Source organism: Pituophis catenifer, unplaced genomic scaffold (assembly GCF_029215685.1).
Source record: "Pituophis catenifer annectens isolate HBS135680 unplaced genomic scaffold, rPitCat1.0.hap2 SCAF_7, whole genome shotgun sequence".
NCBI lineage: Eukaryota > Metazoa > Chordata > Lepidosauria > Squamata > Colubridae > Pituophis > Pituophis catenifer.
Genome location: NW_027256887.1, coordinates 1,374,379 through 1,402,090, shown reverse-complemented (window position 1 = coordinate 1,402,090; position 27,712 = coordinate 1,374,379). Strand labels below are relative to the sequence as shown.

Below are 27,712 nucleotides of genomic sequence, written 5' to 3'. Positions count from 1 at the left end.
TGGGCCAGATGGAAACTCCAGATAAGCAACAAACAGAAGGTTGACAAGATTAGCTCAGAGAAACACTTAGGATTTGCATTTCTCCTTTTGCCTATAGAGCCGGCCACGACCCCTACATGGCCCCATAGGAATCCAGAAGGTCTTAAAAACCCACCCACTCTCAACTCCACTTGGCCAGCTGCCCCAGAACCACCAACCCTGCTGGTTCTGCTTCATCAATAAATGGGCCTTCTTTCCAATCGGCCTCCATGTTCTTTCTCCCAGTCTGAAACTGAACCAGATCTGGGATTTTCCTTCCAACGGGTACTCGGTTCAGGATTTGGCTGCCAGGCGCCTCATCATCTCTGGCTCACCCGTCAAGGTTTGTAGCTGTCACAATGCCAGTTGCAGGTTCTTCTGGCCAAACCCTTGAGAAGCCAAGGAGCCCCGAGTGGCCTTCAAGAGAAATGACACCCTCACCGGGGCTGGGATGGATGGAGCCCTTGGCAAGCTTCGGAGAAGCCCCTTCTGGCCAGGAGCTCCTCCTCCTCCTCCTCCTGGTGTAGCTACTACCGGCATCTCTGGAGCTGTCCGCCCGGCGCATCCCCCCCCCCCCCCGAAGCAGCCCCGGGAAGAGCAGAGCAAACGCCAAAGTCAACCGCGGGGGCCGTAGCCTCCGCACAGATAGACTGCTCCCGGACCTGGAGGCTTCACCGGCAAAAACCCGGCCTCCCCACCGGAAAACCCGCCTGGTCTCCCGGCTTCGGGAGACCCACCGGGAGCCGCGCTCCGGTTGCCAAGCGGCGGCCAAGCCGCGGGCGGCTCCCGGGCCGAGGCGAAGCCAGCCCAGGTCGGCGGCCCAGGTGCCGAGCTCCCTGCTCCGGGATTGGCGCAGCGGGGCCAATGAGCGGGCGGGCCGGGGAAGAAGGCAGGAGCTGCGGAGGCGGAGGCGGAGGCGGCGCGGGGGACTTTGCGACAGCGGCCCAGAGCCAGAGCCAGAGCCGCCTCCGCCTCCCAGCGCGCCCGGCATCTGCAGGAGGTGGGGAAGCGCGCTGGAGCGTTGGGGTCGCCGGAGTTCCTTCTTGGAACGTTCGCGTCGCCAAGGTTCTTTCTCGGAACGTTCGGTTCTCCGGGGTTCCGTTTCGGAACGTTGCGGAGGCGACTTTCCCGGGCAGGTTCGGCTTTCGGGCAGTGGTGACGGGGGGGGGGGGGCGGGGGGGGGAGGCGGGAGCGGCTGCCTGCAGGTGGGGCCGATCCGGCGCTGGAGAGCGGGGCGCGGGGGGCTTTTGCTCCGGCCGCCTTCAGGTTGCGCTTCTTTCGCTTCTTGTGGCTGCTCCGACACTTGTAAGGGATGGCCCCGCAGGGTCTCCTGCCTGAGCGGAGGGGATCGACTAGAAGGCCTCGCAGGGCCCTTCCAACTCCGCTCGGGCGGTTTTCCGAGAGGAAGAGGAGCCGGAGAGTTGACCGGGGGTTGATTTGAGAAATGAAATCGGAACCTCCCAATCTGGGCGTCCTAGCGCCTGCCTCTCTGGAGCCGATGGGGGCTTGGAAGGGGAGCTAAGCACTGCCAAGGGATGGGGAAGGGAGGGGGGGCTGGAAGCCATCGAACCAACAGGAAGCCCCTCGGGTAGGGGGAAGGAAGAGTGGGGGGGGGGTCTTCCCTGAGCCCCTTTCCTCTCTCCCAGGAAGCCCCTCTGAGGATGCCACTGAATGCCAGCTGGTGCAGATTCAGAAGCGCTGAAGGTTTCCGCACTTTAAACTCCCGGGGGTGGGGGGGCTGAGGGGAGGCTTCTCGGAGCAGAAGCTAACCTGGTTCCTCCTGCAGCCACTTATTGCTCAGATGCTGGCCTGCTTAAGGGGTCCCCTGTGCGGGACGCCCTTCCCTGCAAAACAGCCTGGGATTAAGCGGTGTGCAATCTGCAGGATTAGCCTCACACTTTGGTTGCAACTCCTGACCCGGGTTTCAGGCTCCTCCTGCCCCCGAGGAGCCCAAGGTCGGCGGTTCCACCTGGAATTGCCCAACAGACCGGCTGCCTTCCCACAGCCGCCTTCCCCAGGTGACTGACTTGCCTTCTTTCCCCCCCCCCCCCCCGTGGAATTTATAGCAGGCTAATAAGCACCACAAAGACTAACTAACTGAGGTTAATCACTCCCCCCCCCCCCCAAGTTTAGCATGTAGAAGAAAGGAGAGTCAAACTTCAACCCCTGATGAGGATGTCACACTGCCTTGTTTGGAAATTTCTCAAATTGACACGCTATTTGCAGGAAGTTGATAATGGAGAGGGAATGCCAAATTTCTTTCTTTCTTTCTTTCTTTCTTTCTTTCTTTCTTTCTTTCTTTCTTTCTTTCTTTCTTTCTTTCTTTCTTTCTTTTTCTTTCCTTCCTTCCTTCCTTCCCTCCCTCCCTCCCCCCTCCTTCCCTTTCTCCTGTTTCCTTTCTCCTACTCATTTCCTTCCTTCCTTCCCTCCCTCCCTCCCTCCCTCCCTCCTTCCCTTTCTCCTCATTTCCTTCCTTCCTTCCTACCCTACCCTCCTACCCTTCCTTCCTTCCTTTCCTTCCCTCCCCCCTTTCTCCTGTTTCCTTTCTCCTACTCATTTCCTTCCTTCCTTCCTTCCCTTTCTCCTGTTTCCTTTCTCCTACTCATTTCCTTCCTTCCTTCCTTCCTTCCTTCCTTCCTTCCTTCCTTCCTTCCTTCCTACCTACCTACCTACCTACCTACCTACCTACCTACCTACCCATCCATGCATCCTATCTTCTATTGTTTTATTCAAACCTTTAGTAAAATTGTTTGGGGGGAGGAAAAGAGAGAGAAATCCAGGCAGTGGTCCCAGATTCGCAATCTCTCCTGGCCCTGCAGGGTCCCTCTCTTCAACTCACAGCTGTAAGGTTCGGGGGGGGGGAGGAAATCTTCCTGGAGCAAATAGTTTGGGTGGCATCCCCCTCGGCCAAACCAGCTCCAGCCGTGACCAAACCAGCCGCCTGAACCGACTGGGGAGTCCTGGGGGGTGGAGAGGGAGCTGGCCCCCTTCTGAGTGCCGCTCTGTTCTTTCTCTCCTCAGCTGCTGATCATGAGGAGCAGAGTTGAGGCTTGGAGGAGAGGCCCGGATCCCCGGCCTTGAACCGCAACCGGCGCTCCAGAAGGCATGCGTTTCTCCTAGAGGTCGGCCGTCCCCCCGCCCGATGTCCCGCCTGCCCCCTGGGCTCCAGGAACCCTCTTGGGAACAAGGCATGACTCTGTGTTGAGGCCAGCGCGGCTCTTCAGACCTGGACTTGAGAAGGAGCCTTGGGAAGGGCATCATGGAGGACTTCACGACCAGAACGTACGGGACCGGAGGCTTGGATAACCGGCCTCTTTTTGGAGAGACGTCGCCAAGGGTAAAGAAGGAAGGAGCTTCTCTTGGTCTCTGAGGCAGGGTTTCCCCAGCCGTGGCCGGACTTCCAACTCCCGGAATCCCCCACCTGGGAAGTCCGGCCGTTGAAGGCTGCCCATCTTAAAGTTGCCAAGGTCTAACGTAGGGGTGTCAGACTTGATTTCATTGAGGGCCGCCTGAGGGTTGTGTTTGACCTCAAGGGGGTGGGGGGGGAGGGCTGGGGGGGCGTGGCCAAGACTTCCTGGGAGAACTGAGCCAGTCATGCTTTCTCAACCCACAAACGCCTCCGCATTGGGTGTTTTGAGTTGCCGTCGACGCCCCCCTTGGGCTTCTCAAGGTGAGATGGAAAGGAAAGAACCTTAGGCCCTGTGTGCAATCTGGGATCGACAGGTCTTCCTCGAGTTACGACCATAATTGAGCCTGAAGTTTATGTCGCTAAGCGAGACATTCGTTGGGTGAATTTTGCCCCGTTTCACGACCTTTCTTGCCACAGTTGTTAAGCGAATCATTGCGTGAATATGGTTGTTAATCGAATCCAGCTTCCCCCTTGACTTGGCTTGTTCCAGAAGGTCGCAAACGGGGATCACGTGACACCCCCCCCCTCCCACGGGACAATGCGACCGTCATAGATATGAACCAGTTTGCCAAGCATCCGAATTTTGATCACGTGACCCTGGGGATACTGCAACGGTCGTAAGTGTGAAAAAACGGCCGTAAGTCACTTTTTTCAGCGCCGTTGTAACTTAGAACGGTCACTAAACGAAGGGTTGTAAGTCTTTTGGTTCCACTGTGCAGACGGCTCTGCTCACCCAGGAGTGGCTGTGCGCCCCTTTCCAAAACGGCGGCCTCTGCTCCGTTTTGTGACGACGGAGGTTGTGTTTAGGGTGAGCCTTCACGGAGTTTTTCTAACTCCCCCCCCCCCCCGCCCCTGGCTGGAGACTGCAGCCACGTGTGGGAGTTCTCCTGCCTTGGAGTGCAATGGAGCAATCCTGTGATTGTGTAACTCGGGCACAATGGCAGCCTTTCGCCTGCAGGCTTTGGAAGCTCCCACTGACTCCTTTGGGGTCCTCTCCTATAAAGAGCCCTTTGTGTTGCGCAAGCTTAATTGTGACAGAATTAAGGGTGGGATTTCCTCGGCTTTAACGGGATTATTTCAACAAACTTTCCAAGATATAGATATATATTTTGCCAGGAGCCTTTGGCTTAAATTCAAGTATGAGACTCTAGACTTTATAGTTGACGTGGAGTTGTCTTCTCATTTGCCATGCTCATTCATGGGCTGTGCAATAAATAGCTTGTATTTTGGAGTTTGTTAGACGACGTTTTTATCCTCGGTTGATGTCCTCCAAAGAAGTTGGACCACACGGTTTTCAAAGCCCCCAACCAGCTTGGTATGTTTTTTGTTGCATTGTTTTATTCTCTGTTGTAAGCCGCCCAGAGTCCCTTGGGAGTTGGGCGGCATAGAAATGTGAAAAATAAAATAAATAAAATAATAAATTAATAGGACTGTGATGGTGAACCTATGCCAGGGGTGCCACAGGTGGCACACAGAGCCATTTCTGCGGGCACGCGAGTCGTCGCCCTAGATCAGCTCCACTGCGCATGTGTGTGTGCTTCCCGCCCGCCAGCTGATTTTCGGATCTCTGCCACGCATGTGGGAGACACACACGCATGTCCATGCCACCCTGCCCCTCCCAGGAGTCTCCACACGGCCCGTTTTGGATGCCAAGTAAGTACCTAGCTCGCGCAGAGGCTCTGGGAGAGGGAAAAATGGGCCTACTGGAAGTCCAGAAATGGCCCATTTCCGGCCTCCAGAGGCTGGGGGAGGCAGTTTTCGCCCTCCTGGAGGCTCCCGGAAAGCCTCCGGAGCCTGTGGAGGGTGAAAAATGGCCCTAGTGGAAGTCTGGAAACAGGCCGTTTCCGGCCTCCGGAGGCTTCATGAAGGCCTGCTAGGCCCAAAACGGGGAGGGGGGTGTCACGCGTGCATGCGTGGGTGGGTGGGGTTGCACGCACCTGTGCAGGGGGGCGGGGCAGCACAGGGGGGGATTGCATTATGGATGTGGGCACGCGCGTGTGCTATCGCGTGCGTGTGGGCACTTTTGGCACCCGAGGGAAAAAAGGTTTGCCATCCCTGTTTTAGGAGATGGAGGTCTTCCATGTTGATGGAGATGAGGGTTTATTTTCTTGTTGCACCAGCTTCGTTGTGATTCCCTCTCAAACGTTTGCAATGAATAGTTTTATGCTTTGCAGTTTGTTAGAGGAAGCGTTGATCCTTCGTTGGGATGGACTTTCCCATAAATGGGTTTTACAAGCTCTGCATAGACTGCTGGTTGATGTCCTCCACAAACAAGTTGGACCACACGATTCTCAAAGCCCCAACCAGCTCGGTTGTTTTAGGAGACTGAGATCTTCTGTGTGTTAGGGGCAAAGCTTTTTTCAGACTGCCCCTACCTGCAAGTGTGCACTGGAAGCATTCAGGTGTGTGTGTGTCTCTCTCTGTGTGAGAGAAGTAGACAGACTCCAGGTCTGAATCCTAGGCAGCTATATCTAAAGCAGGAGTCTCCAACCTTGGCAACTTTAAGACTTGTGGATTTCAACTCCAATTCTGGGAGAGGCCCAACCTTAAGTTTGGAGACCTCTCATCTAAAGGTTATTTCTTTGAGTAAATCTTAACAATAGGGAGCCAACAGGATCAGTGATCAGAGGTGTATCTTGGTATCCTTTGCCACACGAGCACTGATGATGTTACCTACTTGGGTCATGAGACGTCTGCAGGAAAACCAACAAGCGCAAGTGACCGACCACCAAGGAGCCCTCATGTCAACCCCCGAGCTACAGATATTTTCCTTCATTGGCCATTTCCCAAAGCACTTTGAAGAGGAGGCTAGTCAGATCCCAACCAGAGAGAATGGCAACGTGTAGTAGAGAAGAAACCAATTGTTTGCAGTTTTGGTACCCTTAACATTTTTAGTTGATATTTTTCGGTACTTTTTAAATTGCGACAGATAATGTTTGCCTTTGGGTAAGCTACATGCTGAGAAACATCTGTTGTGTCAATACCACCTTACAAATGTGGAATCGAGGGTGTGATTATAGGGTGGGATAATCTCTGACTTTCAAAATGCGTTTTTCTAAAAAGAAAAAAAAAAACAGAATTAGGCAATCTTTTGTCAGCGTGATGTTGGGATGACTTGGTCAGAGTGACTAAAGCAGTGTTTCTCAACCTTGGCCACTGGACGATGTGTGGACTTCAACTCCCAGCTGGCTGGGGAATTCTGGGAGTTAAAGTCCACACATCGTCCAGCGGCCAAGGTTGAGAAACACTGGACTAAAGTCTTCTGAATTAATGGATTTGTAGTTGAACCTATCAGAAAGGTCTCCAGTTGAGTCAAGGATGGTTTTGAAATGTAGGGACAATTGGATTACGGGACTAAATTATATGGAATCCCAACCTACTGAAAAAAAAAAAAATTCAGGACAGAAGCAGAAATAACAATAAAGGGACGAAGAGAAGGAAGGAAGTTGTAAGTATCTTCATAAGTGGGCCTTGTTAAGAATACAAAGCCTCACCTTTTTAACTCTTGTTCTGGAAAATACGTTATTATAATTATTTTTGTTTCTTAATCCTGATTTCAGTGGTCATTAGACTTTCCTAATTTAGACTTGTGGAGATAGAAGATACGTTGAGGGACTCACCCTTTGGAAGTGGCCCCAGTCCAGGGCAAAGGAGTAGCTGGGTCAAACTGATAAGGAAGAAAATGTGGCCTCAAAGTCAGTCTCCCTTATAACGAGTGGAGTAATTTGGCCTGCACTGAGTAGATACAATAGTTGTAAGAGCCAGAATTGGTTGCAAGTCTCATTTTTTTCAGCTCCGTTGTAACTTTGAACAGTTGCTAAAGAAATGGTTGTAACTTGAGGACTACCTATAAAGATTTGATTAATTCAGAACTCTTAACGGAATTACAGTGTTGGAAGGGACTTTGGAGGTCTTCTAGTCCAACCCCCTGCTCAGGCAGGAAACCCTATGCCATTTCAGACAAATGCTTGTCTTCTTAGAAGCCTCCAGTGATGAAGCATCCACAATTTCTGGTGGCAGGCTGTTCCACTGGTTAATTGTCCTCACTGTTAAGTTTCTCCAGGTTGCTTCTCTCCTTGATGAGTTTCCACCCATTGCTTCTTGTCCTGCTTTTTGCTGCTTTAGAGAATAGCTTGACTCCCTCTTCTTTGGGGCAGCCCCTCAAATACTGGACCACTGCTATCATGTCTCCCCTAGTCCTTCTTTTCATTAAACTAGACATATCCAATTCAACTGGATCTTGGGCATTGCCAGCCTTGAAGATTGGAAGAGGCATCTGTTTGTGGGAGGATTAGGGTTGATGAGGTTGGACTTCCCCAATACAGGTAGTCCTCGATTTATGACCATAACGGAGCCCAAACATTTCTGTTGCTAAGCGAGACATTGGTAAAGTGAGTTTTGCCCCATTTCATGACCTTTCTTGCCACAGTTATTAACTGAATCACTCCAGTTGTTAAGTTAGTGTGAACAAGTCGCTTTCCTCCGAGCTGTGGTAAGTTTGATCGCTAAATGAATTTGGTTGTAAATGGAGGACTACCTGTATATACAGTGGCATTTGAATGGAGGACACATTCCCAAAGTGGGGGGGGGGAAGATTCACCCCTTAAATCAGTGTCTCCCTTAACTCCAATGCCTCTTGACTTAAAATAAGATTCCCCTCCAACCAGCCTCCTCACTTGGCACGAACAATATTTAACGTTTTTTTACTTTGCTTTCTCTTAACTGCCCCCCCCCTTCCCTTCCCTTATTTTTCTCCTGGCAGTAAGTAACCTTGGCAAAGAACCAAAGCTAAAGTCCTCAATGTAGGAATGCCATCTGCAGAAAGGACTAGGGCAGGGGTCTCCAACCTTGGCCACTTTAAGCCTGGAGGACTTCAACTCCCAGAATTCCCCAGCCAACTGGCTGGGGAATTCTGGGAGTTGAAGTCCTCCAGGCTTAAAGTGGCCAAGGTTGCAGACCCGTGCACTAGGGGGGAAAAAAAATAAATGAAAAGCAAAGGGCTGAAGCAGCAGCGATGGAGGAGAATCTGGTCTTTTTCTCAGCAGAAGGGAAACTGAAATTACAATTATGATTTTATTGACGCAAGAGACGCCAACTGGGGAATTGCAACTGAGTCCCTACACAAACTTCCCTTTTTGTCATTTTAAAAGGAGTTTTAGGGGACCAACTGGAGCAGGCGTCAGCAACCTGCGGCTCTGGAGCCGCATGTGGCTCTTTCACCCCTCTGCTGCGGCTCCCTCTCACTCAAAATATGCGGCACAACTGGCAATGTGTGACTCCCACCGGCACGCAGTTTATTTCAACCCCCGGTAGGCCAACCATGGATAAATCCATGAAAAGAAAAGTTTCAGAAGAAAACAGAACATTTAATTCAACTACATATGCTAGTTTTGTGGCCACTGAAGAAATAGGCACGGGAAGGGTTTTGTGGCTCCCGGTGTTTTCTTTTCTGTGGGGAACAGATCCAAATGGCTCTTTTGAGTGTTTAGGGTTGCAGCCCCCTGAACTGGAGGATCTTAAGCCACCTGAAGCATTATTAAATATGTCGCTGCATTGATTGCGAAGAGACAGTTATGATTATTTACTTAACCATCAGCCTTGTTCACAGTTTGACTTCCTAGCTGTTTCCGAGCATCTCGGGTTCCTTTGCTGAAATCTTAAAAGACTTTTTTTAAAGTTTAGACGCCTGCGTGGGATTTATTTTGCCCTGTCACACAACCGGCGCCAATTTTCTGCCCTTTTGCAATTGGTTCAATATTCTGTATTGTGCAGAATACGCCTTGTTTATTTGTTGTTCTTTTTCTTGTCTTGTCTTTCAGGACAGAATAATCAATCTTGCCGTTGGCGTCGTAGTTTCCTTGTTGCTTCTAGTAAGTATCCCGCTTGGCCCCGCAAACCTAATTCGGGAAGTTGAGGCTAGGTTTGAATCGGTACCAAAATGGTTCAGATCGGATTTGTCTTCTAGCAGCTTGTAAGGAGGTATTAACTACTATTATTCCCCCCCCACCCCACCCACAAGGTATAGGGAAATATTCATTCCATCCATTCCGATACCTTTTATAAGGATGTGGACATATTGGCATTTGTTCATTTATTTTGAAAACCTTCCATTTGTTTCTTGCAAACGCTGATCCTTCGATTTTCTTAGCTGCTGTGTATAAATATTTGATTTATGTATTGCAGCTAAATACCCAGATCAGAGCACTTGAATAGAGTGAGTGGCTGGTGAGGGCCAGTTAAAAAAAACAACACCTGCTTGAAAAACAAAGAAATGCACCCTGGATGGGGAGCCTTCTGCCTCCACTCCATCAAGGTTGCCAAATTTGGCTGTTGCAATACGGAGTAGTTGCTAGAGAAAAGTTAACTTTCCGTGGTAAAAATAAAAATAGAATATGCTGCTGGCTTGTTGCCACCATGATGAGGAACATGGACATACAGGCAGTCCTCCACTTACGACCACAATGGAGCCCAACATTTCTGTTGTTATGTGAGACATTTGTTAAGTGAGTTACGAATTTCCTTGCCACATTTGTTCAGCGAATCACTGCAATTGTTATGTTAGTAACATGGTGGTTAAGTGAATCTGGCTTCCCCCGTTGACTTTGCTCGTCGGTAGGTCATTAAAAGGGAATCACGTGACACCGGGACACTACGACGGTCATAAATACGAGTCAATTGCCGAGTGAATTTTTGATCCCGTGACCCTGGGGAGGCTGCTACGGTCCTAAATGTGGAAAAGGGTCATAAAGTCACTTTTTTCAGTGCCATCGTAACTTCGGTCACTAAACGAACTGTTGTAAGACGAGGACTCTAATGTGGATAATGTCCCTGTCCCATCAGAATTACTCGCTAAGAAATTTTGAATCCAGGAGACGCAGAACGAGAACTTCAGGCCTGTGGAGTTTTCCAGCCCTCCTGTAAAAGATTTTTTTTTTTTTTTTAAGTTTTCAATGCTTTGTTACCCGTCTCCACATTCAACTTTTAAAGTTTCGTTATTTGATGAATGATTTGGTTCTCCATTCTGATTTACTGTCATGTTTTTCTCACTTTCTCACGAGTTGGTTTTTTTTTTCCCCCCTCACCAACTTAAACCTCCAAACGTGTGAGATTTTTCTCAAGGTGTCACTTGTTTCAAGCCCTCTCTAATTTTAGCTTTCTCTTGTGTTTTACAAAGCTCCAGAAGTAAGCATCGCTAAAATGCAGATAAATTAACCTTTGCCCTCTGGGAAGGCGCTTTAAGGGCCTCGTGTAACAGCCGAACTTTTAGCGCTCTTTATTATAAGGACTGAAAAGATGATTATACCTGCAGAGAGTCGGCCGCAGGATTAAGAGAATGATCACCATCATCATCCTCATTTAACGGCCCCATAATCCCTTGCGGGGTGGAGTCTGGGCCACTGAATGGAGCTAGCAGAGTGTTTACTGGCCGGATGCCTTTCCTGTTGCCAGTGTGGAGTTTTGTTCAGCAGATATAGTCTCAGTGTGCCCAGAGAGAGAGAAATATTTGCCTCTACCTAGGATTGAACTCATAGCCTCCTGATTGTGAGGGGAAAGCTCCACCTCTAGGCCGCTGCATCACTCTGCTATGAGAGTAATAGGGATCTCTCCATGAAACCTTCAAGAGTCAAACACAACAAACCGTGGTCTATATAGAACACCCCCTAAAATCCAGGGGCGAAGCTCCTGTGTTCGGTGAGAAGGTGCCAACAGGATAACGGTGCTTTGGGGTGTCCTGAAACTCCAAGGAACAGAAGGCGACCAGAAGGTCTCCGTAGAGTTTCAAGGTGGAAAGTTGATGGGTGCACTGACTGTCACTTCTCTGGCTGTTGTTTTAGTAAGGAACAAAGAGTTTACCACAGATAGTCCTTGGCTTATCACCATTCGTTTAGTAACCGTTCAAAGTTAACAACGGTATTGAAAAATGTCCTTACAGTCGGTCCCCAAACTTAGAAATTGTTGCGGGAATCCCTGGGGTCAGTCACACTGTCAAAATATCACCACTCGCAACCTTCCCCGTGGGGTCAAGCAAAATAAGGGGGGGGGAAGAGTGGAGCTTGGGTCACTTAATGACCACACAATTCCCTTTAAGCATGGAAAAAAGGGCCCAAAACTTGGCTGACTTTCCCGTCACCTTCCTTACTAGCAACAGGAATTTTTTTGTCCCCTTTGTGGCCGTACTGGAAGATCCTCCATAGATCTTCTACGTGGAAGGAGGGAAACTTGCAAGCCATTCAGCCACGAAGGGCCACCCACAGCTGGACTCCCCTTGCCAGCAGTGGAAAAACAGGCGCTGAAAAACTGACCCTTTAGAAAATGTCTTTCAACCAGTTTTTGCATCTTTTCATTCATCTTCATCCGAGTTTCAATTAGCTGGCCAAATGCTGAACAGACTGGCTAGGTTAGCTTGATCAAACTGTATTCTGACTAATTTAGTTTTACCTTAGACTGAAACCCTCAAAGATAATTACGTTCCACAAAAGTTTGTTTTCTACGAGTATGACACTGAACTAACTTTCTCTTTCTCTCTCTGTCCCTTCCTTTTTTTTGTTTTTCTCCTTCCTTCCCTTCTCTCTCTCTCTCTCCCTCCCTCCCTCCCCCCCCCCCCCTCTCTCTCTCTGCAGGTCACTTTAATCAGTGCTTTCGTCTTTCCTCACCTACCTCCAAAACCAGTGAATATCTTTTTTGCTTTCTGCATCTCCCTGAGTTGTGTTTCGGCTGGCATTCTTGTAAGTGTTCGTATTTACTTTTGTGAAGATTAAGTAGATCTTACTCAGATGAGGGGAACAATGGTGTATGGCTACCATGGAGAGTCGTAAAAATATTGCAAGGCCCAAAGTAAACAAGGATTTAAGTCCACAAAGGATGTCTTAATTATTTGCACTAGCTACGGTAGCAAGCCTGGGCCCTAAGCCAGGTTTTAGACTAACACTTACAATGGCAGCTGGGACTAGTCGTAGGATAAGAGCCCCAAACTTCCTTCCTTCACACGGGGTGAAATAATGAAATACAGGGTTATCTGCAACTGAGCTTTTAATTAGATTTGGATTTTCCCTTGGCCACTCCCTCTGAGGGATGTGGGCTGCTGAACCAGCCATGGCCACCACCCCAAAGGGTGGGACCTCTGATCTACTTCATCACCCAAGGGAACGACATGCGTCAGAGCAGATGCCCGCAAGGATTGGGATGATGAAAAGGTGGCTTTTCGGGAGTCTTTGATATCACACCATCTCCTTAGAATCAAAGCCTCCACTGGGTTCAGTTCACATCACCCCGTAGCTCAGGTGCCCTGCAACTTCTCCACCTTCTTGGAGAACCTCAACCCTAGAAGTATCCCAGAGATGGTCAAGGGTTCTTCTAAGACAGGGGTCTCCAACCTTGGCAACTTTAAGACGCGTGGACTTCAACTCCCAGAGTTCCTCAGCCAGGAACTCTGGGAGCTGAAGTCCACGAGTTTTAAAGTTGCCAAGGTTGGAGACCCCTGTTCTAAGACAACGATGGCATCCCGTCTCCTCTTTTAACATTTTGTTCCCCTCTTCTCTCCCCCTTCCAGATCTATTGGTATCGACAAGGAGACCTGGAGCCTAAATTTAGGAACCTCATCTACTACATTTTGTTCTCGATCATCATGCTTTGTATATGTGCCAACCTCTACTTCCATGAAGTGGGGAAATGACAAAGGTGGCAACGTGTCCAGGTGCTCCCAGGTAGCGTTTTTCAGGCCGTGCTTTCTGAGGAGAGGACCAGGAGGGCTTCCAAAATAACGCCAAGACCTCAACCGGCACAAGAGGTCGGAAGGAAGACCCGGAGGATAGTTCAGAGGGGTGTATTTCAATGGTCCTTCCTTCCTTCCTGCCGGTGAGGTGAAGTAGTGCAATACGACAAGAGCATCTGCTTTAGGGAGTGGGGGTGGGGTGAGCCACAGAATCGCTATTAGCGCACTTAATGAACATTCCAGTTGTACGTTTGTGTTTTTCAGAGTGGCGCACCCTTTCCCCCCCCCCATTGTGTGTGGGGGGGAAAAAACGGCCTTCTTTTTTATTATTACACTGTACAAAAAAACCCGCAGCACTGCAAATGTCTATACTACATTATAAATAAAAAGGCATTTACTATGACAGAAGAGAAGAGAGTTTCGCTCGCGTTAAGCTGGCTAATTTCCGCTCCTTCCCACCGCGACCGGCTTCTCGCGTTCACTACAAATTCATTGTTACGTGAATCGATTTTTGAACTGACAGCAGGTGGTCTCCTCAGGGATTGAAAACGGACGCCTAAATTTATCGCAGCTTGAATGTCTCCATGCTACACTCGGGGGGGGGGGGGGTGTTTCTAGCTGTAGTAGTTTAAGAATTACGTCTGATCATTCAGGCGCGACATCCGTTGCCAGCAACAGATTCTTCAGTTTCAAGGAAGATCTCGATCCGGCTTGTCGGCTGCTTGAATAGCCTGGAACCCCTAGAAAAATTAACCTTTCCTCCTCACGTAGCTTCTTGCTCGCTCGGTAGTTACAACGCTGTAACCATAGTCTTACCCAGAAGCAGGAGGACCGGTGCAAATTCTTGAAACGGTGTCACCTCAACTCCATACGCTTGTTTGCCGCTGGGTTCGCAGCCTGGAGCGTTGGATTTCCTCACTGTCCATCCCAAGAATGCAGACCCTTGGGAGGGGTCTCCGTTTGGGATCAGAAGAGAGCCAAAGGGGCCTCTGGGCCAGCCCTGCCAGGTGGAGCCTCCTTTGACCAACGCAGGAGTTACGGACCGGGAAGATCCTCAGTGGCAGCTGACTAAGTTCTCCATGCCCTTTGAGTCTTCAGAACTGGGGCTGTCCAACGAGGAGCCGATGATGTGAGAATTCTCTCCGTGGTGTTGTAAGATGGGATCTAGGAAGAACCGAGATACAACAGGTTGCTACACAGGCGGTCTCCTCTCGTGCTGGCTAACACGCAGGCGCGACCTATAACACGGTTGAAGGCTGGCTTCTTTAACCTTCACCTGCAAGAGGCAGGACGGGAACCGTGGGGGTGGAAAATGCTGCTCAGAATACTGTGTTTCTCCAAAAAGACGACCCACCTTGGAAAGAAGCCCTATCACGTTTTCGAGCACATGCGATCAAATTAAGCCCCACCCACAAAATCAGCCCTAATTAAGACCCCGCCCACCCCGGGGTGCACTGGCTGGGGTGAGGCACACCAGTAAAAAATAAGCCAGGGTGGGGATGGAGTGATGGTGGTGGAACTGCCCTACTTACCAGGTCTTGCACACCCCAACACCTGCCTTGCCTCCTTCTGCGGCCGCTTGCCGCCACTCGAACGTATCGCCCCGGCCTCCGTTTTGCCTTTAGATGCCTGCCGGAAGGTGAAACATAGGCCGGGGCAATGTGTGCGAGTGGCGGCAAGCGGCCGCAGAAGAAGAGGGCCAGCAGGAGGCTCCTGCCGGGCGGGGCTGTCGGTGCCACTGCTGCGAGGGGAGTCAATAGTTAGAACCCTCCAAAAGGAAGGCCTAGCCAGTTTTTTCGGGGGCCAAAAGAAAATAAGACCCGGCCTTCTTTTTGGAGAAACACGGTAGAAAAACTCGTTTGGACTTCAGAGCAAAGCTGAGCCTCCTTTGCCAGGAGCAAAGGAACCTTCCGGATGGTCCTTGCTAGGCACCCATCACCTTCACCAAAGCGTTCAGTACAGGTAGTCCTCGACTTAACAACCGTTCAAAGTTACAACGGCCCTGGACAAGTGACCGTTTTCCCCTCTTGTGATGACGGCTGTGCCATCCCTGTGGTCACGTGATTTGCATTCTTGACACCTGACTTGGGTTTGTGACGGCTGCCGTCTCCCGGGGTCACGTGGATCCCCTTTGGCGACCTTCTTCCGAGCAAAGTCCACAGGGAAAGCCAGATTCGCTTAACAACCAGGTTACCCGCTTAACAACGGCAGTCATTCGCTTACCAAATGTGGCGGCAAGAAAAGTCGTAAAATGGGGCCAAACTCCCTGAACAAATTTCTCGCTTAGCAACAGGAATTCTGGGCTCCATTGTGGTCCTAAGTCGAGAACTACCTGTAGTGAGTTCAGAAGGAACCGAGTCCTGGCTGCGATGCAGAGCAAGCGCTGAAGCTCCCCGAAGTGCTGCGTTAAAGCGCTGAGCAAGCAGAATGGTGGGCAAACTAGAAGGGGGAAGGCGTGTGTTGTGAGATGTTCACCCCCGTGGGTTGTTTGTGAGGAACGCTAATGGCGGGATGCAGGATAAAAAGCAGCCCACGAAGCCAAGCTCAGGTTCAGCAGCCTCACCTGCTAAGGTGGTCAGAGGCAGCACTGATTCTCCGTCTATGTCCTCGGACGCCTGGATGAAGCCTCGGGGAGAAGGCACAATGAGGACAGTTCTGTCCAGGGCGGACGGTCCCACCTGCTCTTCGGCCGTGGGAGAACCCAGGTCCTGCACAACAACCACAGACAACTGTCATTGAGCCGTTTCCGCAGAATTTTAAAAAGCCTTTTGGGAAAACCCACCACCCCGGACAGAAGCTGAGCGACATTTCTTGCTACAGACAAATTCCTGCGAATAGAGAAGTGTTGGAGGCCACGCATGAAAATCTTAAAACGGTGTGAGGGCTATTAATAACTTGGTAACACCTGACTCCCACAGCACTGCCTTACGCCTAAGGATACTTACCCACGTAGTAGGGCTGTCTTGCTATTCTCCTCCTCATCTTCCCTAATAACCTCCTCCTCTTGACCGCTTTATGATTTATCACTTGTCGTTTGTATCTTAGGATTTAGGATTTCTAACTATGATTTATGATCTTTGACTTATTTCTTTGCTGCTTGTATGTACGCCGAGAGCTGCTGCACCGGAGACAAAATCCCTTGCGTATCCACTCACACTTGGCCAGAGAAAAGAATTCTACAAAGAACTCTTTAACTTCTAGGGGTAGGAACACAGATAGGCCTTTTTTTAGTGCACAGGGGAGATCAACTCGTTAACGACTTAAGAGGAGACTGCTTTGATTTTCTCACTTTCCTAATACTTAAATCCAGTTCACATTTCTGCCAGATTTGGAGAACTGTGGCTTAGGACCACATAAACCTCAGCTCGGAAGGTTTACAAGTGTTTTTGTTTTTTTTTTACCTCAGAAACGTAAGTGCCGGCCAAATCCGATGGACAATTATCTTCCCGCTTGAGATCTGAATTCAGAATGTCGACCCCTGCTCTTCCCAGGAGCTCCGGGCTGCTTCGGCTGCCAAATTTGGAGGAACTGACGGCGCTGAAAGCGGACGGGTCTCCCCCTGGGAGTTTGGAGGGGTGGAGGTCCTCCGGGAAAGAGTCCGTTTCCAGGGAGGTGGGCGTGCCCGCTACATCGACGGGTTGCATGTCCGGATCGGTGCTCAGTTCCGCCTGGCTGACCGTCGGAGAAATGTCTTCGGCTGCCACGGTGCGGATGATGACGCTCGGCGCGTGGCACTGCACAGTGACGTTCTCCGTCGTGTTCAGCAGGTGCTCGGGCTGCGGGGGAAGGGCCACACAAGGGCGGTTGGGTATTTGGCAAAGGTGGCAAAGAAAACACCCGAGGCTGCTTTTATCCTCTTTGGCAAGATGGATAACCGGCTGCTCGGTGCCAGGTGGTTATTTTTTTAAAAAACAAGACAAAGCAGGAATATTTGTAGAAGAAAGTGGAAGCTGGAAATCAGCCACCTGATCTCTCAGCTTCGGTCATCAAAAGGAAGGCCATCCCCCGTTCACCAAGGGAGGAATGGAGAAGAAGAAATGCAGGCCAAGCGGCTTCCTTTCCTTGTGGGTTTGGAGTGCCCCCTTCATATGACGCTGATCTCAGAGATTCCACACCCCGCCCGTAAATGCACATGTCATACATGTATGTCTTCTTAGCTGCCAGGAACGACATGCACCCACCCATAAAAAGGCAAAGCACACACAGCAATACACGTGCACTGGCTGAATTGTGTCTGTTGTTCAGCCTCCAAGTCAGGTCTGACTCTGCGACCCCCAACCACCACAGCATGCCAGCTCCCCTCCCCTCCCCAATCTTCCACTGTCTCCCAGAGTTTGCCCCAATTCACGTCCATTGCATCGATGACCCTACCTAACCATCTCCTCCTCTGCCGTCCTCTTCTCTTTTGGCCTTCCCTCTTTCCCAACATCAAGCCAGATCACTGAACCACCGTGTTACTGACTCAACAATTGCAGTGATTCACTGTGGCAAGAATGGTCGTAAAACGGGGCAAAACTCAACAAATGTCTCGCTTAGCAATGGAAATGTTAGGCTCAACTGTGGCCATAAGTCAAGGATCCCCTGAACTGATAAGGTCAGTCAACAGCTTACAGAACTTGCCAGCCAGAGCTCCGAAGCCCCCCACTCCCCATAGTTTTACTGTTCCGATACGTACGGACAAGGCGTGGACTATGATCTGGTCTGGGGAGGCCGGGGCCGCAGCAGCCGTCAGGGTGACCGTGGGGCTGGCGGTCAGGGTGAGAGGCAGGCCCTGGCTTGAGCTGGTCTGGAGTAGGTAGGTGCCTGGGGTTCCAGTTGGCTGCAGGTGAAAAGACTAGGAAGGGGAGAAGGAAAAGAGGAGGAGTCAGGTGTTTTCACGGCCATCTCAACGGAGCTCCTTCCAAGTGTGACATCAAAGAGAAACCGAGAAGAAGTTATACAAACGTAACTGAAAGAAGGTATGGCGAAGAAGATTATTTCTACTGTCTACTATTTGGGGCCATTGTAGTTGAGGATTCAGGGGAGGAGGAATTCTGAGAGATCTGATGTTAGACACGTGTTCTGCTTTGCACTAGAGTAGGGGTCTCCAACCTGGGCCACTTTAAGACTTGTGGACTTCAGCTCCCAGAATTCCCCAGCCAGCATGGCTGGCTGGGGAATTCTGGGAGTTGAAGTCCACAAGTCTTAAAAGTGGCCCAGGTTGGAGACCCCTGCCCTAGAGTTTGAAATCATTCGGTTAAAACCTTTTAACCACAGAAAGGTGTAATCAAGTCAACTCTGCAGTGCTTACCGGCAGAATCTCAAAAGTCTGTAACGTCCCACTATTTAGCGTTATGGTTTCGGAGTCGACAGAAGCCGCAGGGGAATCGGCAGAAGCTACACAAGAAGAAGAAAAAGACAAACAAGATTCAAATCGGTAAATACCTTCTGAGCATATTTAATTGCAAGAGAATATAAAAGAAGAACATGCACCCAGCTGGTCAAAGCAGGAATAAGGAAAAGAACTTTATATATTAAGAAGCGACCGTTGGCCAAAGTTTGGAAGAGTTTAAATGGGGTCCCTGGGAAGACCCCCACCACAAATTCCTCCCAGATTTTGTTAGCTTCAGAAGACGACTTAAATTGCAGTCCACCTAAGAGACTGGCTAATGGAAACATCCAAGTTATCTTGACTACCGCCTATGTTCTGCCCCAGCTACGGACCCCAAAGAACGCAGCACACACAAAGTCTGTACAAACCTTAGTTTACTAAATTAAATCAGTCTTTTTCAAACAAAGGCTGTTAATTAACTTTCTTAACAGCCTACAAGAATCCAAAGAATCAATAATCATAATCTTACTATGGTTGGCAGAAAGCCCAGAAGCAATTTGCAGAGAATCCAGACACGAAGTAGAGTGAACTAAAGTTGTTCCCTGCAAATTGCTTCAGTCGACGTTCCTCCTTAAATAGGTTAAGGGAGTGGCCAATTAGCCCCAAGCCTTACTCTTGAGGAGACATCCTCCTGAGAAGCCACTCCTGCCTTTTGGCAGCTCTGTGAGCCCGTGTATCGAGAAGAGGCTCCTCCTCTTCTCCCTCTTCACTTATGGGAGCTTCTGGAGGTTCTGAAGGCCCTGGCTGAATCCCTGCCTCTGGCACCACATCTTCTCCAGCCTCCTCATTGTCCGACTCGAGCGCCAGCTGCACAGGCTGCTGGCGCAGCACCACACCAGCCTCCTCGCTGTCGGAATCAGCTGCACAGGCCGCTGACGGGCCACAACAGCCTATGGCTCTCTTATCAATTCTCTCTGTGTGTGTGTTATCTGTACAATGCCGTTCTCCACTCAATAAATCTTCAGGGTCTGCAGAAATCAATTCACCAAGGACAAAATAGAAGGTCAAAGCCCCTGTGAAGTCAAGCTCCACTCTGAATAACTTCCACGTCCGTGTTGGTGTAATCTTCTTGACAAGACGGCACATAAGGAATATGAGCAATGGTGCCCCATGGAATCGCATTTTAAAAAAGGAAGAAACATTTGGCCATCATCATTAAGTGCCACTAATTCAAATCTTGTTCTTCTCTCAGTCCGTAACATCACAAGGCTTTTGTTTCGATCTAATCCCCACTTGGTAGGATTATCGGAGTTCTTAACCCAATCCTGGTTTATCATCAATGCCTGCTGACGTCCACCTGGCAGCTGCATTCAAAGGACAAAAGGAGGCACCACAGCTGGAACCGGACCTAAGAACGGCTCTGCAGAGAGGGAGAGCCAGGGGCTCGGGGCATCTGAAAAGCCACAATATAAAATATGCAAGACTGTAAAAGCTTGCACAGACGCAATTGGAGACACAGTGCTGGCTGATTCAATGCGGTATTTTGAAAGAAAGAATGTAAGTTTGGACCACATCGGCTGGAGAGAAAACGCAGGAAGGGTAATGGAAGTGGGGAATGTCTGTATTCCCATCATTATATAAATGGGGAAATAGGAGAATTTGGTAGATTTATCTACGGGTAGCCCAAAACTTACGACAACGTAAGTGGTGGCGCAGTGGTTAAAGTGCAGTACTGCAGGCTACTTCTGCTGACTGCCGACTGCCTGCAATTTAGCAGCTCGAATCTCACCAGGCTCAAGGTTGACTCAGCCTTCCAAGGTCAGTAAAATGAGGACCCAGATTGTTGGGGGCCAGAGGCTGACTCTGTAAACCGCTCAGAGAGGGCTGTAAAGCACTGGGAAGCGGTATATAAGTCCAAATGCAATTGCTAGTGCTATTGCTACAACTGAGCCCAAACTTTCCGTCGCTACGCGAGGCAGTTAAGTGATTTTTGCTCCATTTTACGGCCTTTTGCCACACTGGTTAAGAGAATCCCTGCAGTTGTTCATTTAATAACACGGTTGTTAAGTGAATTCGGCTTCCCTGTTGACTTTGCCTGTCAGAAGATGGGACACTGGAATTGTCATAAATATGAGTCAGTTGCCAAGCATCTGGATTTGGCTCATGTGACCATGGGGAGGCTGCAACAGTTTTGAGGGTGGAAAACGGTCCTAAGTCACATTTTTTCAGTGCTGTTGTAACTCTGAACGGACACTGAACAAACTCTTCTAAGTGAAGGATTAGCTGAATCGCCTCTATTTCCTCTGTTTTCTTCCACCAGGAAACCCGTAAAGTAGATTGGCCTGAAAAAAAATTGACCCTTGTCCGAAGGGAGCCCCCATGGTGAAAGACCAGCCCCTCCCCCCACCTCACCTGAACTCCTGGCTGGCTCTTGTGAATTGTGCAATTAAATAAAATTAATGATGCTCGTCCAACTTTTCATATCCGTGGGACTGCCACCGCGGTCAGCGCCATGCAAGAGAAACCAGCAATATCTATACCCTGGAAACGTTGCCGGTTGCCCCCTCCTGAACAGGAGCCCCCAATTAAAGAAGCAGCAACACAGATCTAGTAAAAGCTGTTTAGGAAAAAAAAAGAGAGCTTTGGTGGGTGACTCACAGACGTGGGTGATCTGGAGAGGGATCTGTAAGGCTGCCACAGAAGCAGGGGAGCAGACGGAACTTTCCTCCAGACGGGCCACGCGGATCTGGACGTGCTGAACCCCGGAACCAGGATGGGAATTTGGCAGCCCAGGTAAAGATTTCGCGTCTGGAAGTTGGTGTGCAGGGGCGTTTTTTTGGCTCTCGTGCAGTTGCCTCAGACCTTTTATCAGCACTGGAAGAAAAAAGGCATTCAAGGTTGCTGGACAACGAAACCAAAGTCAAAATTTGTAATAAAATAATTAAGAGCAATTAGGCCTAACTGACACATTCATGATAGCAAATTAGAGCGAATAAGATCCTAGGCTAGTCTCGCCCTGAACCATTTGCTTAAGTCACCTGATCACTTATTTCAGCATTTCCAAACCTTTGGGATGAGCAGATTTCATCTCCCAGAATCCGCCCAGCCTGCGTTGGTTGCCAAGATTGGGAAACACTCTTTTTTTTTTATAAAAGTTTTTTTTTAAAACAAACATACACAAACAAACAATGCATTGGCCGAGTCACAAATGTGTACAGCTTCTAGTTATCTCCAATACAATTTATATACTGTATTTTTCAGAGTATAAGACGCACCTTAGCTTTTGGGGAGGAAAATAAGGAAAAAGCTGATGGGGGGGTGGATCAGAATACCCCCAATCAGCTGTTCCCAGAGGTAAATTTTAGCAACAGGTTCCTTGGTTGGGAGCTCTGTGCCTTGCTTTTTTTTCTGCCTCTGAAACTTCTGAAACTCTGTTTCAGGAAAAAAAAAAAATTCCTGCCTCTGAAAGCCTCCGAAACAGCTTCAGAAAAAAAGCCTCTGAAGCTCTGTTTGGAGGCTTCTTTTCTGAAGTTTTGTTTCTGATGCTTTTTTCAGCCTCTGAAACCTCCGTTGGGTGGGGCTACATTCGGAGTATAAGACACACCCAGATTTTCACCCTCTTTTTTCGGGGAAAAAGGTGCGTCCTATATTCCGAAAAATACAGTATTTCACTTTTTGCCATAATATTCTCTCCAGGAAACACTCGTTATTTTATTCAATTACCTTCCAAGTTACCAGAGGGAAAAGGAGTCTTCCTCTCCAGGCTGGGATCGGTGTTTCCAATGGCAACTTTTCCAAATTTTGCAAGTCTCGATTCAAAGTTTCAGAGAGTGGTTTTCAGTTTGAAATGAGCCATTTTTGTCCTTTTTTTTTGGAAAGGTTGGGTTTCCGATCCCTCAACCAAGTGGGACACGACTCAGCGTGGATTTTGATGGGAGAATTTTAAAATGGGGACAGATGCCGGAGAGAAACTGGCCGAGTCAGAGGGAGGCGTCAAGCGGGGAAATAGTCTTGAATTCTTACATAGGCACAAGAGGGCAGAGTCTAACCCCATTGGGAAGCCACTGAGCCTGATCTAGTCAGGCCCTGGTGCAGGCTGTGAGGGTGGGAAGATTCCTGTAAAAGAGGCACGGACAATAAAGGACTAACGGAACTCTTCCCCTGTGGATCCTGGCTGTTCGGTCCGAGAGCAAGCCAAGAATAGAGTTAGGTGACTTTACCGGGAAAGGACACCTCTTTGTGGTTTGCGATCTGCCTCTTGATGGTCCACCATTTGCTCCGAAGCCACTGGGGTGAGCGGACGCTGCTCCAGCCTTCCGCCAGCAAATCCCAGTTGATGCCGTTTTCATCCGCGACCTCTAGCTCTGCTATTCTGACAGGATCACACGGAGAAAGAAAGGGTTCCTTTTACAAACAGTAGCCTTCAGGGACAGGCTTTCTTCAATTCAAGACCAGACCAATTACTGTATTTTTCGGACTATAAGACGCACCGGAGTATAAGACGCACCTTAGCCTTTGGGGTGCTGGTCTCCCAGAAACCGCGCCTTCGCGCTCTCCCTGCGACCCAAGGCCGGCCCTTCCCAAGCCAAGCGGTGCAAACCTGAGAATGAGGTTGATTTCGTCTTCCTTGGTCCACTCGGTGCCTCCGCTCTGCTTCCAGTTGAGGTAGTTGAGCCATTTGGAGCGGCACTGCTTCTCCGACCGGGTTCCCACGCGCTCGGCCACCGCGGCCCAGGAGACCCCTTGCGTGACGATGTCCCCCGGCTCGGTGCTCGTTAATTCGTGGACCACTTCCGCCAGCCTCTTCTCTTCTTTCTCCGTCCATTTCCCTGAATTGGAAACAATCCAAAAAGCAATAGTAGCAATCGCACTTAAGACTTATATGCCACTTTACAGGCCTCTCTAAGCGGGTTACCGAGTCAGCCTTCGGCCCCCAACAATCTGGGTCCTCATTTTAGCGACCATGAAAGGATGGAAGGCTGAGCCAACCTTGAGCTGGTCAGGATCGAACTGGTGGCAGTGAGCAGAGTCCGCCTGCAATGCTGCTTTCCAACCACTGAAGCACCATGGAGAGAGAGAGAGGTAGACAGATATGCTAGAGATAGAAATAGATAGCACTAGCACTTAGACTTATATACCGCTTCACGGTGCTTTTACAGCCCTCTCTAAGCGGGTTACAGAGTCTGCCCCCAACAATCTGGGTCCTCATTTTACCCATCTCGGAAGGATGGAAGGCCGAGTCAACCTTGAGCCTGGTGAGAAAAACAATAATGCAGGGCATGGAGGAGAAAAAAACACCCTCCCACCCCAGAGCTAAGCCCCAAATCCTCATTTTTCTTTCTCCTTATTTTATGTGATGCTTATGATGGGGAGGTGAGGGGATGGGAGAGGAGAGAGGTTCCTATATCCCCCCATTTTTCCAAAAACCCCTTTTAGCCTGTTGATCAGGACTTGCTGTTCAACAGAAGGCAGCGACCGGGACCTAAGAAAGTGGAAAAATACCGATATCCAAGATAGAAATGGACCGGTATCCCTTATTTAGTGTCACTGTAAGACTGTAGAGTCACTGAATGAATCAACATTAACCTGAGGGCTATTTGTACTTGGAACTACAGCTCCCAGATGTCTGTGGAGTCATCTCAGTCATCCATTCTCCACCATCCAGTCAGAGCTGAAGAAGTTTCTTGGATGAGAAGAAGAGAAAAGTCTTCAAAGAAAAACAAGAAAGTCCGGTTGCCTCTTGAAAAAAAAAAAAAAGCATCTTTGGGACTACAGCTCCCACAATCCACTGCCATTAGCTGATCAGGGCAGGGTCAGGGCTGAAAGAAATTAGGAGTTGCCAACGTCTTCTTGACTCTCCTGCTGACAATTTGCAATATAGCCAACTTCTATGTGGCACACACATATATATATATATATATATATATCTATATATCTCACATTGCTCCTGGAAGCACGAAGCCGAGAACACCAGCCTGAAGATGACGAATGAGACTTCGTCGAAACGTCGCCAAGACACTTCCAATTTTACGTGGGAGAAGACCCGAATAACCAAAGACCTACATATATATATATATATATATATATATATATATATATATATATATATATATATATATATATTTGCATGATTCAAATTTTTAAAATCCGTTTAAGACGTAGCGGTAATCTAACAGGCGAAATGCTGCATAAAAAGCAAGGGGACCCAACATCTTTCTGTTCTGTCAACTGGAGGTCAGATCAGGAGGAGAACAGCAGACTGAGAAGAGGGGGAAGGAAGGAAGGAAGGAAGGAAGGACGGAAGGAAGGAAGGACGGAAGGAAGGAAGGAAGGAAGGAAGGAAGGAAGGAAGGAAGGAAGGAAGGAAAGGAAGGAAGGAAGGAAGGAAGGAAGGAAGGAAGGAAGGAAGGAAGGAAGGAAGGACAGAGAGCCTTGGTAGTACAAGGGTTTAAGGCACCCTGTTATTAAGCTTATTAAGACCAGCTGCCTGCAATTACTGCAGGGTTCAAATCTCGCCAAGGCTCAAGGTTGACTCAGCCTTCCATCCTTTCTAAGGTAGGTGAAATGAGGACCCAGTTTGTGGGGGCAATAAGCTGACTTTGTATAAATATACAAAAGGATGAAGGCTATTGCTGAGCACATTGTAAGCCTCCCTGAGTCTTCGGAGAAGGGCGGCATATAAATCAAATTAAAAAAAATAAAAATAAATATATCTTAGCATCGGGGTGGGTTGCTGGGGGGTTTGGGAGAATCTCTAGTTAAGATTCTGTGCAGTTCTGAGAACCCCCAAATCCCACTCCGTGCTCACCCCGCTCAGCCCCTCCCAGGAGTCCCCACGCGACCCATTTTGGAAACCAGAAGTTTGGGAAGGCCAGAAACGTGCCCATTTCCGGCCTTCGGAGGGCCTCCGGAGCCTGGGGAGGCGTTTTTGCCCTCCTGGAGGCTCAAGGAAAGCTTATGGAGCCCAGGGAGGGCAAAAATGCCCCCCCCCACAAGCCGTGGTGCAGGAGGCTGACTAGGACATGCCCACCATGGCCGCGCCTACCCAGCAACCAGGCAGAGAACCCCTTGCTAAAATTTTTGAAGCCACCCCCTGCTTAGCATCCCCCTCCCCCCCGGATAAGGCATTCTCAGGCACTCTGTTCAGGGAGGGAGGTGGGTTGTAACAGCAACGAGGCTCCCGTCAAGCATGAAACAGAATAAAAGAACCGTGGACAGCTCCTTGCAAGCCACCCATGTTTTTGGGAGAGGAAACCGAGGGTAAGGCAAGGAAGTCCTTGCCAACAGGCAATTCAGAAGATCTGGAAGGCTGGCTCTACTCTGCGCCCTTAACATCCTACAAGCAGCCGGTAACCTAAAGTGGCGTGTTTATGAAGAGCGTTCCAAAGAGTTTCGTCTCGATGAAACTCCTCCTCTCTTCAACCGGTTAAAAGCAGCCATGTATTTTGACTCACTCATGATTTCTTCGCAAGGGTCCCCTGGCTTTCTGTAGGTGAGCATCCGGGCCAAATCTGGCCCAATGACAGGGCCATCGGAAGGGGTCCTGTGCTGTGCACTGCATGCGGAGACGACTGGAAATGTGGGGGGTTGGAAGCAGCTGCACTGCCCTTGGCAAAGGAAGCAGACGCCTCAACGCCTTGAAGAGAGGTGCTTTCCTCACCCATTGCAAAACACCTCTTTCAAAAGCTTTGCCAGGGACTCAATCGGAAAGGCCTGGCGTCCCAAGATTTACTCTCCTGAAGCCGACGTGGACGCCTTGCCTGCCAAGCCAGTGTAAGTGGAGTTTCCTTGGCAGGTGCTTTAATTGCCGTACCTGTGTTGCAAGTGTCCTTCATCAGCCGGCATCGGTCTTTGACGGAGGAAGCGCTCCGTCCAAGAGCCGCTCCTATCGTGGCCCAGTCATTGCCATGCTTGATTCTTAATCTAAAGGGGAGAAAAAAGCTGTTCATTTTTGCTCATTGGGGCTGGGAAGATCAGCTACTGCACAGTGGGCTAATGTCCACAGATGGGAATCAGAGCCAAGATCATCATTCCAAAATGTTGTCCCCTATGAACGTAGCACAGTGCAGTTCAGTTCAGTACGGTACAGAGTTTGATGTCTCCGCGTCGAAATTTGACTTAGGAGTGGCTTCCCCCCCACCGTCCTTTTTGGGCGGTTCTGCCAGTATTCCTCCCAGGGGGCTGCAGGGGTGAGGGACGCCCACGGAGGCAACGTTGGGAGGGAGATGACACGGGATGCCAGGGAAGAAACAACGCTGAGGCTTTGACTGAGCCACAGTAATCAATCAGCTTCCCCCCGGGGCATCTTTGCAACTTTTCCCCTTTTGAGAAATTGTTGGTATTGCTTTTTCAGATCTATGTAAGAGCTGGTGGCTGTATTCTTGACATGCATTCATTCAGCTTAAATAAATTTATTTTTATTTATTTATTATTAAATTTGTATACCGCCCTACTCCCGAGGGACTCAGGGCGGTGAACAGCCAAGATAAAGTATAGACAATACAAACATTAAAAAACCCATTAAAATTATTAAATAAATAACAGTAACAGAGTTGGAAGGGACCCTGGAGGTCATCTAGTCCAACCCCCCTGCTCACGCAAGAGACCTATACTAGGGATTCGAACCGCCAAACGGCCGACCTTTCTGATCAACAGGCTCAGCGTCTTAGGCACTGAGCCACCTAGCCGGGCTTTTTGGGCATGTCTACAGCCAAGTGAGGTCTCTGAACATCCTAGTCTCTCTGCACCATTCTGGCCACTAAGGCTGGCTATGACATAGGTCACAGGGCGTGAACTTCTACTTGATCAGGGGCTGGACTAGAAGACCTCCATGGTTCCTTCCAACCGTTATTCTGCATGACACGGAGCACAGAATGAACGAAGCCTTTCCAACCAAGTGGTTTGCCCCAGACAAAACTTGAAAGGCCTCCCAAGGCAAACGCAGAGGATTTGGGGGGGACATTTCATTCACACAATCCATTTTGAGGATGTTCCTTTTCTCTCTCGGGTGTCAATTCACGAGTCCTGACTTGTCCATCTAAGAGGAAACCAAGATTCTTATGAACGGTTGGCAAAATCTGATTTAAATGAAACTTACTCTTTGAGTTTTTCAATCTCTTCGGGAGTGTACCTGTTCAAACATGGAAACAGCAGATTTAATGAAGCTGTAAATATACGCTCATTATACAAATTCCTCTTGTGGAGACCTTTGAGGCAAAAGGGAAGCCACGAGGTCTCCCGTCCTTCGCTCGCTTGCATACAA

The 27,712-nt window shown here is 49.4% G+C and overlaps 2 protein-coding genes across 5 annotated transcripts in view; one reads left to right on the top strand and one right to left on the bottom strand.

The window, feature by feature from the left end:
- The first annotated feature begins 979 nt into the window (after positions 1-979).
- TMEM243 (transmembrane protein 243) lies at positions 980-13,546 on the top strand. 3 transcript variants are annotated; one of them, XM_070947072.1, is made up of 5 exons: positions 980-1,018; positions 3,040-3,355; positions 9,247-9,297; positions 12,049-12,153; positions 12,978-13,546. In XM_070947072.1, exons 2-5 carry the CDS (start codon positions 3,278-3,280, stop codon positions 13,098-13,100), a joined length of 357 nt encoding a protein of 118 aa, XP_070803173.1. In that variant the 5' UTR covers positions 980-1,018; positions 3,040-3,277; the 3' UTR covers positions 13,101-13,546. The 3 variants fall into 3 exon arrangements, with proteins under 3 accessions (XP_070803173.1, XP_070803174.1, XP_070803172.1); XM_070947073.1 differs by lacking the exon at positions 980-1,018 and adding an exon at positions 1,020-1,083; XM_070947071.1 differs by lacking the exon at positions 980-1,018 and adding an exon at positions 1,068-1,154.
- The window catches only part of DMTF1 (cyclin D binding myb like transcription factor 1), a 28,131-nt gene continuing 13,828 nt past the window's right edge, over positions 13,410-27,712 (bottom strand). For both annotated transcript variants that reach the window (XM_070947070.1, XM_070947069.1), the window contains 10 exons: positions 27,548-27,580; positions 26,264-26,373; positions 23,051-23,279; positions 22,671-22,822; positions 21,109-21,324; positions 18,430-18,515; positions 17,815-17,973; positions 16,541-16,915; positions 15,703-15,847; positions 13,410-14,303 (listed from right to left, as the gene is read on the bottom strand). In XM_070947070.1, coding sequence (XP_070803171.1) covers positions 14,194-14,303; positions 15,703-15,847; positions 16,541-16,915; positions 17,815-17,973; positions 18,430-18,515; positions 21,109-21,324; positions 22,671-22,822; positions 23,051-23,279; positions 26,264-26,373; positions 27,548-27,580 — 1,615 coding nt within the window. In that variant the 3' untranslated portion in view covers positions 13,410-14,193. The remainder of the gene's footprint in view (positions 14,304-15,702; positions 15,848-16,540; positions 16,916-17,814; positions 17,974-18,429; positions 18,516-21,108; positions 21,325-22,670; positions 22,823-23,050; positions 23,280-26,263; positions 26,374-27,547; positions 27,581-27,712) is intronic.